The following is a 12,445-nucleotide window of genomic DNA, read 5'->3' as shown; positions in this document are numbered from 1 at the left end:
GGTGCTGAGAATTATAAGACGTAGAGGAGTAAGAACTATACTCATGGCTCCGGATTGGCCAAGAAGGACTTGGTACCCGGAAATTCAAGAGATGCTTACAGAGGTCTTATGGCCTCTGCCGCTAAGAAGGGACTTGCTTCAGCAAGTACCATGTCTGTTCCAAGACTTACCGCAGCTGCGTTTGTCGGCATGGCGGTGGAACGCCGGATCCTAAGGGAAAAAGGCATTCCGGAAGAGGTCATTCCTACCCTGGTCAAAGCCAGAAAGGAGGTGACCGCACAACATTATCACCACATGTGGCGAAAATATGTTGCGTGGTGTGAGGCCAGGAAGGCCCCACAAAGAAATTTCAACTCGGTCGTTTCCTGCATTTCCTGCAAACAGGAGTGTCTATGGGCCTCAAATTGGGGTCCATTAAGGTTCAAATTTCGGCCCTGTCGATTTTCTTCCAGAAAGAATTGGCTTCAGTTCCTGAAGTCCAGAAGTTTGTCAAGGGAGTATTGCATATACAACCCCCTTTTGTGCCTCCAGTGGCACTGTGGGATCTCAACGTAGTTCTGGGATTCCTCAAATCACATTGGTTTAAAACCAGTCAAATCTGTGGATTTGAAGCATCTCACATGAAAAGTGACCATGCTCTTGGCCCTGGCCTGGACCAGGCGAGTGTCAAATTGGTGGTTTTTTCTCAAAAAAGCCCATATCTGTTTGTCCATTCGGACAGGGCAGAGCTGCGGACTCGTCCCCAGTTCTCTCCCTAAGGTGGTGTCAGTGTTTCACCTGAACCAGCTTATTGTGGTGCCTTGCACCTACTAGGGACTTGGAGGACTCCAAGTTGCTAGATGTTGTCAGGGCCCTGAAAATATGTTCCAGGACGGCTGGAGTCAGGAAAACTGACTTGCTGTTATCCTGTATGCACCCAACAAACTGGGTGCTCTTGCTTCTAAGCAGACTATTGCTAGTTGGATGTGTAATACAATTCAGTTTGCACATTCTGTGGCAGGCCTGCCACAGCCAAAATATGTAAATGCCCATTCCACAAGGAAGGTGGGCTCATCTTGGGCGGCTGCCCGAGGGGTCTCGGCTTTACAACTTTGCCGAGCGGTTATTTAGTCAGGGGCAAACACGTTTGTAAAATCCTACAAATTTGATACCCTGGCTAAGGAGGACCTGGAGTTCTCTCATTCGGTGCTGCAGAGTCATCCGCACTCTCCCGCCCGTTTGGGAGCTTTGGTATTATCCCCATGGTCCTTTCAGGAACCCCAGCATCCACTAGGACGATAGAGAAAATAAGAATTTACTTACCGATAATTCTATTTCTCGGAGTCCGTAGTGGATGCTGGGCGCCCATTCCAAGTGCGGATTGTCTGCAATACTTGTACATAGTTACAAAAATCGGGTTATTATTGTTGTGAGCCATCTTTTCAGAGGCTCCGCTGTTATCATACTGTTAACTGGGTTCAGATCACAGGTTGTACAGTGTGATTGGTGTGGCTGGTATGAGTCTTACCCGGGATTCAAAATCCTTCCTTATTGTGTACGCTCGTCCGGGCACAGTACCTAACTGAGGCTTGGAGGAGGGTCATAGGGGGAGGAGCCAGTACACACCACCTGATCGTAAAGCTTTACTTTTTGTGCCCTGTCTCCTGCGGAGCCGCTATTCCCCATGGTCCTTTCAGGAACCCCAGCATCCACTACGGACTCCGAGAAATAGAATTATCGGTAAGTAAATTCTTATTTTTCGCCATATGCGGTGATAATGGTTTGCGGTCACCTCCTTCCTAGCTTTAATCAGCGTAGGGATGATTTCCTCCGGAATGCCCTTTTCCTTCAGGATCCGGTGTTCAACCGCCATGCCGTCAAACGCAGCCGCGGTAAGTCTTGGAATAGACAGGGTCCCTGCAGCAGCAGGTCCTGTCTGAGCGGCAGAGGCCATGGGTCCTCTGGGATCATTTCTTGAAGTTCTGGGTACCAAGCTCTTCTTGGCCAATCCGGAACCACAAGTATAGTTCTTACTCCTCTCCTTCTTGTTATTCTCAGTACCTTGGGTATGAGAGGCAGAGGAGGGAACACATAAACCGACTGGTACACCCACGGTGTCACTAGAGCGTCCACAGCTATCGCCTGAGGGTCCCTTGACCTGGCGCAATATTTTTTTAGCTTTTTGTTGAGGCGGGACGCCATCATGTCCACCTGTGGCCTTTCCCAACGGTGTACAATCATTTGGAAGACTTCTGGATGAAGTCCCCACTCTCCCGGGTGGAGGTCGTGCCTGCTGAGGAAGTCTGCTTCCCAGTTGTCCACTCCCGGAATGAACACTGCTGACAGTGCTACCACATGATTTTCCGCCCATCGGAGAATCCTTGTGGCTTCTGCCATCGCCATCCTGCTTCTTGTGCCGCCCTGACGGTTTACATGGGCGACCGCCGTGATGTTGTCTGACTGGATCAGCACTGGCTGGTGTTGAAGCAGGGGTCTTGCCTGACTTAGGGCATTGTAAATGGCCCTCAGTTCCAGAATATTTATGTGTAGGGAAGTCTCCTGACTTGTCCATAGTCCTTGGAAGTTTCTTCCCTGTGTGACTGCCCCCCAACCTCGAAGGCTGGCATCCGTGGTCACCAGGATCCAGTCCTGTATGCCGAATCTGCGGCCCTCTAGAAGATGAGCACTCTGCAGCCACCACAGCAGCGACACCCTGGCCCTTGGAGACAGGGTTATCAGCCGATGCATCTGAAGATGCGACCCGGACCACTTGTCCAACAGATCCCACTGAAAGATCCTTGCATGGAACCTTCCGAATGGAATTGCTTCGTAAGAAGCCACCATCTTTCCCAGGACTCGCGTGCAGTGGTGCACCGACACCTGTTTTGGTTTTAGGAGGTCTCTGACTAGAGACGACAACTCCTTGGCCTTCTCTTCCGGGAGAAACACTTTTTTCTGTTCTGTGTCCAGAACCATCCCCAGGAACAGTAGACGCGTTGTAGGAACCAGCTGCGACTTTGGAATATTCAGGATCCAGCCGTGCTGTTGTAGCACTTCCCGAGCTAGTGCTACTCCGATCAACAACTGTTCCCTGGACCTCGCCTTTATAAGGAGATCGTCCAAGTACGGGATAATTAAAACTCCCTTTTTCCGAAGGAGTATCATCATTTCGGCCATTACCTTGGTAAAGACCCTCGGTGCCGTGGACAGACCAAACAGCAACGTCTGGAATTGGTAATGACAGTCCTGTACCACAAATCTGAGGTACTCCTGGTGAGGAGGGTAAATGGGGACATGCAGGTAAGCATCCTTGATGTCCAGTGATACCATGTAATCCCCCTCGTCCAGGCTTGCAATCACCGCTCTGAGCGATTCCATCTTGAACTTGAACCTTCTTATATAAGTGTTCAAAGATTTTAAATTTAAAATGGGTCTCACCGAACCGTCCGGTTTCGGTACCACAAACATTGTGGAATAGTAACCCCGTCCTTGTTGAAGGAGGGGTACCTTGATTATCACCTGCTGAGAATACAGCTTGTGAATCGCCTCCAGCACTGCCTCCCTGTCCGGGGGAGCTGTCGGCAAGGCAGATTTGAGGAAACGGCGAGGGGGAGACGTCTCGAATTCCAGCTTGTACCCCTGAGATCCACCCGTGAACGAGCCCACTGGTTGCTGAAGTTCTTGAGACGGGTCCCCACCGTACCTGGCTCCGCCTGTGGAGCCCCAGCGTCATGCGGTGGACTTAGAGGAAGCGGGGGAGGACTTTTGGCTCCTGGGAACTGGCTGTATGTTGCAGCTTTTTCCCTCTACCTCTGCCTCTGGGCAGAAGGGACGCGCCTCTAACCCGCTTGCCTTTCTGGGGCCGAAAGGACTGTACCTGATAATACGGTGCTTTCTTTGGCTGTGAGGGAACATGGGGTAAAAATGCTGACTTCCCAGCTGCAGCTGTGGAAACGAGGTCCGAGAGACCATCCCCAAACAACTCCTCACCCTTGTAAGGCAAAACTTCCATGTGCCTTTTAGAATCTGCATCTCCTGTCCACTGCCAAGTCCACAATCCTCTCCTGGCAGAAATGGACATTGCGTTTATTTTAGATGCCAGCCGGCAAATATCCCTCTGTGCATCTCTCATGTATAAGACTGCGTCTTTAATATGCTCTACGGTTAGCAATATAGTGTCCCTGTCTAAGGTATCAATATTTTCTGACATGGAATCTGACCACGCAGCTGCAGCACTGCACATCCATGCTGAAGCAATAGCTGGTCTCAGTATAACACCTGAGTGTGTATAAACAGACTTCAGGATAGCCTCCTGCTTCCTATCAGCAGGTTCCTTTAGGGCGGCCGTGTCCGGAGACGGTAGTGCCACCTTCTTTGACAGGCGTGTGAGCGCTTTATCCACCCTAGGGGATGTCTCCCAACGTGACCTATCCTCTGGCGGGAAAGGGTACGCCATTAGTAACTTTTTAGAAATTACCAGTTTCTTATCGGGGGAAGCCCACGCTTCTTCACATACTTCATTTAATTCATCAGAAGGGGGAAAAACCACTGGTAGTTTTTTCTCCCCAAACATAATACCCTTTTTTGTGGTACCTGGGGTAATATCAGAAATGTGCAACACATTTTTCATTGCCGTAATCATGTAACGGGTGGCTCTATTGGAATGTACACTAGTCTCATCATCGTCGACACTGGAGTCAGTATCCGTGTCGACATCTGTGTCTGCCATCTGAGGTAGCGGGCGTTTTAGAGCCCCTGATGGCTTTTGAGACGCCTGGGCAGGCACGGACTGAGATGCCGGCTGTCCCACATCTGCTATGTCGTCAAACCTTTTATGTAAGGAGTTGACACTGTCACGTAATTCCTTCCACATGTCCATCCATTCAGGTGTCGACCCCGCAGGGGGTGACATCACATTTATCGGCCCTTGCTCCGCCTCCACATAAGCCTCCTCATCAAACATGTCGACACAGCCGTACCGACACACCGCACACACACACAGGGAATGCTCTGACTGAGGACAGGACCCCACAAAGTCCTTTGGGGAGACAGAGAGAGAGTATGCCAGCACACACCAGAGCGCTATATAATTTATACTTTCTTTTCTAGAAGCTCAGGAGAGCCCCTAGTGTGCATCCAGCTCGGCCGGGCACAAAATTCTAACTGAGGGCTGGAGGAGGGGCATAGAGGGAGGAGCCAGTGCACACCAGGTAGTCCTAAATCTTTCTTAGTTGTGCCCAGTCTCCTGCGGAGCCGCTATTCCCCATGGTCCTTACGGAGTTCCCAGCATCCACTAGGACGTCAGAGAAAAACCAATTGCATTGATTTTGTACATTGAGGTGAGCTTATTTTGCAATTTGGTGCGAGTTTGTGCGCATTTGCAAAGAAGTTTCTTAGCAATGTGCGATTTACTTTGATAGAATGAAAAAGCTATCCAAGGTTATAATACTTAAAATATCAACGTGGTTAATCCAGGGGTTACATGAGTTATAGTAGCTAACTAGTCATAAAACATTATTTAGCAAGTATGTAGAATCATCACAACTTAAAACAGGTTGAACACGATGGGCAATTTGGTCCTAAATGGCCGGATTAGATTTTGAGAAATTACTGTATTATTATCTTTCTTAGTGGGTTGACAGCACTGGGGATGAGTTTGTAAAACCAAGGGGGAGGTGGTCCCCCAAAAATGTTGAAACTACTAGTTTAGGCCATGTTTAGGAAACCACTAGTTTAGGCCATGTTTAGGAAACCACTAGTTTAGGCCATGTTTAGGAAGCCACTAGTTTAGGCCATGTTTAGGAAGCCACTAGTTTAGGCCATGTTTAGGAAGCCACTAGTTTAGGCCATGTTTAGGAAGCCACAAGTTTAGGATTCAGAGAAGGAGGCAGAACACGTAAAAATGCTAAATGTAGCAGGAGGCATCTGTAGGAAAAATAAGACGCCTCCTGCCAGCACCTATGATCAGAGTGCTGCATCTGAAGACACAGCATCGGATAACCATCGCGATCATCGATTGTGATGTTGGCAGCATCGGTCATACCAGTGATTTCTCTCTGCAGCAACAGACCACGCAGACTCCGTAGCGGTAAGTACAATGGATGCAGGGTGTGTTCGGCGTGGGACCCCAGAGGCACATGTGCACCACACAACATGCACTCATTATAGATACGCCACAGACTCTGACATATGTAGTTTTACTAACTCCCTTATATTAATATGTAGTCTTGTTTTGGTGTGTGATTACAGGAGTTACATGGGAGAAGGATGCGTGCCAAATTTTATTCTAAATTCTAGCACTCGAGGACAAGAGGAATTCTTTATTCCTGGCTGTGACAGTTCTTCTGGTTTCCCCAATGGGTATGTGGTTTACGTAGGGACATGTTACGAATGCTCTGTCCTATAAACTAAACGTCTCACTAGAATAGACCTCCCAGCTCCGCATTTACTTTAGATATAGGCTGTCAGCTCCTGTAGAACTCAACGCCGTGCACAAAGCATCTCAGCAGGCAAGACATGAGGAATCAGAGACTTTGTGCGGCACAGTGATCACAGGAGAGAACTGTACTGCTCCATACAATCCCAACGTCACACCGCTACCTCTTTACCATAGGCACACTAGTGATTAGTTTCATTACTACCCAGCACTTTAACTGTACAGGTTTCAATAGGCCAACATTTATAGGGGCACAAAGGAACAAATAGCGATAAATACTGAATACACAACAGCAAACTACCACCACAATGCCTCAGAAAAACGTATTCACTTACAATATTTGAAGGGAAACACAGTATAAACAACCAAAACTAAAAATGTAGCTTTTGGCAAAAATGCGAAAAAACAAAACCGTGTTTACCTGCTCCACTGTGATCCAAACGCATTTTCTCTGACTGCATACTGTCCTAACATCATCTATTCCATTATTTTATATTGCACACGTGGCCATTCATGCTTGTCAGCCCTAAGTCATAAGCCAGGTACACACTAGACGATATATCGTTCCGATGCGGAACAGCACAATATATATCGGGTACATCGTCTAGTGTGTACCCATGCCATGTGCGCTCCCGCAGGTCGCTAGTGGCATCCCCTGTTGGCCCGGCAAGCATTACAGATATCAGTGTAAGATTTTTTAATTGTATTGTGTGCCACAGCTTTCCACTGCCTTGGTCGTCTGTATACTTGAACAGAGAAAGCACTGGTATATCTATAATGGGTGCACATAGGTTCAGGGGGCCCACACTGCTCACCCTGCAGCCATAAAATTATAATTACCCCTCCAGAGTCCCACGGCAAACGGCTCTGCAGACAGAAATCACCAGGAAAATGGCGCAGCTGCAATGTTCTCAGTGATTTGCGCATGCGCAACAGAGATGTTTTCCGGGAGCAAGGCGCGGGTGCCATGTTCGCGTAGACCTGCGCATGTGCTGCAGACTCTGGCACAATGTCAGAGTCTGTTCTGCTACCAGAGGAGGGGGCCCGCACACAGGCCCTCTCCTTACTTTAAACACCCCTGAGAGAAAGCTCTTGACATAAGCAACACTACACTGGCAGAGCAGGATATGAGGAGGCCTCATTGGAAGGAAATCACTCTGGACACTGAAGGACACAGAAAAAACAGCTTAGGCTTTTCTTTTTCTTTTTTACATTGCAGTCGTAAATTGTAATGCCAGCTTTAAAGCTGTTCTTCATATAATTTAAAGAATAGACATATTACCGTTTTATCTGAAAACATCAGTTGGGACAATATTATTAAATAATAATTAGTAATATTATGAGGAAGAATGAACAAATATTCTCTGTAAAGCGCTGCAGAAGATGTATGCGCTATATAAATAACTTAAGAAACAATAAATATTATCGTCATAATGTAGAAGGACAGCAGCATTGCAGAGAGCTCTTGGTAACACTGCAGTACTGAATCCATCTGCAACACTGATCTCTTACCAATTGGAATTCTCTTTGCTTTCCCTGTACACAGACTCCTCATTCATTGATGCATACTGGGCCCAAGTTAAGCAGCGGCTCTTCAAAGTCATTACTCTTGCCTTGATGTCCAGCCATGACTCTTCTTCCAAGTATATATTGGACACTTTCATGATGCTGCACTGGGAACAAGAAAAATGCAGGCAGATCCAATTTCAGGAAGGAGATGTAAAGCTGGACAATTTTACGATGCAATTTACATTTCTTATATTTCGATAAAGTAACTTCCCACAGTACTGTAGGCGTTGGTCTGGTGTACCACCACACAGCACTGTAGCAGTATGTATATGTAGTATGCATTATAAGCAAAAAAAAAAACATCACACACACAATGCAAGGGTGCCATAACAAATCCATCAAACTTCCATTCAAATTCTGCTCTCATTACAAGACTGACCTCACCAATTAGTGAGGTGAAATACTGTAATCCAAGTTGACAATTAGGTTTACCTTTAATTAATAAACAGGCTAGGATTTTACCTATACCCTAAAAAGACACTGGGAGGTAGCACAAGACTGAATTATTTGTAGAATTATGGAAAAGTGATATTCTTCCTTAAGGAGCTGTGTGTGTTTACTTTCAATATAAATTCTACTCGCTAATCGTTCAGTAGATGCTTATAATAAATATCTGTATCATATAAATAAGATTTTACTCACCGGTAAATCTATTTCTCGTAGTCCGTAGTGGATGCTGGGACTCCGTAAGGACTATGGGGATTAGCGGCTCCGCAGGAGACTGGGCACAACTAAAGAAAGCTTTAGGACTACCTGGTGTGCACTGGCTCCTCCCACTAAGACCCTCCTCCAGACCTCAGTTAGGATACTGTGCCCGGAAGAGCTGACACAATAAGGAAGGATTTTGAATCCCGGGTAAGACTCATACCAGCCACACCAATCACACCGTATAACTCGTGATACTATACCCAGTTAACAGTATGAAATATAACTGAGCCTCTCAACAGATGGCTCAACAATAACCCTTTAGTTAGGCAATAACTATAAACAAGTATTGCAGACAATCCGCACTTGGGATGGGCGCCCAGCATCCACTACGGACTACGAGAAATAGATTAACCGGTGAGTAAAATCTTATTTTCTCTGACGTCCTAAGTGGATGCTGGGACTCCGTAAGGACCATGGGGATTATACCAAAGCTCCCAAACGGGCGGGAGAGTGCGGATGACTCTGCAGCACCGAATGAGCAAACTCTAGGTCCTCCTCAGCCAGGGTATCAAACTTGTAGACTCTTACAAAAATGTTTTAACCCGACCAAGTAACAGCTCGGCAAAGTTGTAAAGCCGAGACCCCTCGGGCAGCCGCCCAAGAAGAGCCCACTTTTCTCGTGGAATGGGCTTTTACAGAATTAGGGTGCGGCAGTCCAGCCGCAGAATGTGCAAGTTGAATCGTGCTACAGATCCAGCGAGCAATCGTCTGCTTAGAAGCAGGAGCACCCAGCTTGTTGGGTTCATACAGGAGAAATAGCGAGTCAGTTTTCCTGACTCCAGCTGTCCTGGAAACATATACTTTTCTGGGCCCTGACTACATCCAGTAACTTGGAATCCTCCAAGTCCCATGTAGCCGCAGGCACCACAATAGGTTGGTTCACATTAAAAAAATTATACCACCTTAGGAAGGAATTGGGAACGAGTCCTCAATTCCGCCTTATCCATATAAAATACAGATAAGGGCTTTTGTATGACAAAGCCGCCAATTCTGATACACGCCTGGCCGACGCCAAGGCCCACAGAATGACCACTTTCCAAATGAGGTATTATAGCTCCACGGATTTAAGTGGCTCAACCCAATGCGACTTCAGGAAATCCAACACCACGTTGAGATCCCACGGTGCCACTGGAGGCACAAACGGGGGCTGACTATGCAGCACTCCCTTAACAAAAGTCTGAACTTCAGGCAGTGAAGCCAGTTCAATTTTGGAAGAAAAATCGATAGAGCCGAAATCTGGACCTTAATGGAACCCAATTTTAGGCCCATAGTCACCTCTGACTGTAGGAAGTGCAGAAATCGACCTAGCTGAAATTTCTCCTTTGGGGCCTTCCTGGCCTCACAGTACGCAACATATTTCCGCTATATGCGGTGATAATGGTTTGCGTTCACTTCTTTCCTAGCTTCAAATAGCGTAGGGATAACTTCCTCCGGAATTCCCTTTTCCTTCAGGATCCGGCGTTCAACCGCCATGCCGTCAACGCAGCCGCGGTACGTCTTGGAACAGACAGGCCCCCTGCTGCAGCAGGTCCTGTCTGAGTGGCAGAGGCCATGGGTCCTCTGAGATCATTTCTTGGAGTTCTGGTTACCAAGCTCTTCTTGGCCAACCCGGAACAATGAGTATAGTTCTTACTCCTCTCCTTCTTATTATTCTCATTACCCTGGGTAAGAGAGGCAGAGAAGGGAACACATACACCGACTGGTACACCCACGGTGTTACCAGAGCGTCCACAGCTATCGCCTGAGGGTACCTTGACCTGGCGCAATATCTTTGTAGCTTTTTGTTGAGGCGGGACGCCATCATGTCCACCTGTGGCCTTTCCCAACGGTGTACAATCATTTGGAAAACTTCTGGATGAAGTCCCCACTCTCCCTGGTGGAGGTTTCTTAGTTGTCCACTCCGGGAATGAACACTGCTGACAGTGCTAACACATGATTTTCCGCCCATCGGAGAATCCTTGTGGCTTCTGCCATCGCCATCCTGCTTCTTGTGCCGCCCTGTCGGTTTACATGAGCGACCGCTGTGATGTTGTCTGACTGGATCAGCACCGGCCGGTGTTGAAGCAGGGGTCTAGCCTGACTTAGGGCATTGTAAATGGCCCTCAGTTCCAGAATATTTATGTGTAGGGAAGTCTCCTGACTTTTCCATAGCCTTGGAAGTTCCTTCCCTGTGTGACTGCCCCCCAGCCTCGAAGGCTGGCATCCGTGGTCACCAGGACCCAGTCCTGTATGCCGAATCTGCGGCCCCCTAGAAGATGAGCACTCTGCAGCCACCACAACAGCGACACCCTGACCCTTGGAGACAGGGTTATCCGCCGATGCATCTGAAGATGCGACCCGGACCACTTGTCCAACAGATCCCACTGGAAAATCCTTGCATGGGACCTGGCGAATGAAATTTCTTCGTAAGAAGCAACCATCTTTCCCAGGGCTCGCGTGCATTGATGCACCGACACCTGTATACGTATTAGGAGGTCTCTGTCTAGAGACAACAACTCATTGGACTTCTCCTCCGGGAGAAACCCTTTTTATCCTGTTCTGTGTCCAGAACCATACCCAGGAACAGTAGACGGGTCGTAGGAACCAGCTGCGACTTTGGAATATTCAGAATCCAGCCGTGCTGTTGTAGCACTTCCCGAGATAGTGCTACTCCGACGAACAACTGCTCCCTGGACCTCGCCTTTATAAGGAGATCGTCCAAGTACGGGATAATTATTTCGGCCATTACCTTGGTAAATACCTCGGTGCCGGGGACAGACCAACGGCAATGTCTGGAATTGGTAATGACAATCCTGTACCACAATATTGAGGTACTCCTGGTGAAGAGGGTAAATAGGGACATGCAGGTAATCATCCTTGATGTCCAGTGATACCATGAAATTCTCCAGGCTTGCAATAATCGCCCTGAGCGATTCCATTTTGAACTTGAACCTTCGTATATAAGTGTTCAAGGCTTTCAATTGTAGAATGGGTCTCACCGAACCGTCTGGTTTCGGTACCACAACATTTTGGAATAGTAACCCCGGCCTTGTTGAAGGAGGGGTATCTTGCTTTCACCTGCTGGAAGTACAGCTTGTGAATTGCCGCCAGTACTACCTTTCTCCGAGGGCAGCCGGCAAGGCTGATGTGAGGTAACGGCGAGGGGGAGTCGCCTCGAACTCCAGCCTGTATCCCTGTGATACTATTTGCAGAACCTAGAGATCCACCAGTGGGCAAGCCCACTGGTCCCTGAAGTGCGGTAGGCACCTGTCTCCACCTGTGGAGCCCCAGCGTCATGCGGTGGACTCAGAGGAAGCGGGGGAAGATTTTTGATCCTGGGAACTGGCTGCTGGTGCAGCTTTTTTCCTTCTTCCCTTGTCTCTGTGAAGAAAGGTAGCGCCTTTGACCCGCTTGCTTTTCTGAAGCCGAAAGGACTGTACCTGAAAATACGGTGCTTTCTTAGGCTGTGAGGAAACCGGAGGTAAAAAAATTTCTTCCCAGCTGTTGCTGTGGATACGAGGTCCCAGAGACCATCCCCAAACAATTCCTCACCCTTAATAAGGCAGAATCTCCATGTGCCTTTTACAGGCAGCATCACCTGTCCACTGCCGGGTTTCTAATACCCTCCTGGCAGAATGGACATTGCATTAATTCTGGATGCCAGCCGGCAAATATCCCTCTGTGCATCCTTTATATATAAGACAACGTCTTAAATATGCTCAATGTTAGCAAAATATTATCCCTGTCTTAGCGAATTAATATTATCTGACAGGG

General features: G+C 47.9%; 1 protein-coding gene across 1 annotated transcript in view; it reads right to left on the bottom strand.

Moving 5' to 3' along the window:
* The window catches only part of PRELID2 (PRELI domain containing 2), a 263,904-nt gene that overhangs the window by 63,804 nt on the left and 187,655 nt on the right, over nt 1-12,445 (bottom strand). The window contains exon 4 of the mRNA XM_063928118.1: nt 7,928-8,088. Within this exon, the coding sequence (XP_063784188.1) occupies nt 7,928-8,088 (161 nt within the window). The remainder of the gene's footprint in view (nt 1-7,927; nt 8,089-12,445) is intronic.

Source organism: Pseudophryne corroboree, chromosome 6, assembly GCF_028390025.1.
Source record: "Pseudophryne corroboree isolate aPseCor3 chromosome 6, aPseCor3.hap2, whole genome shotgun sequence".
Classification (NCBI taxonomy): Eukaryota; Metazoa; Chordata; class Amphibia; order Anura; family Myobatrachidae; genus Pseudophryne; species Pseudophryne corroboree.
This window is presented reverse-complemented; position numbering and strand designations above follow the sequence as displayed.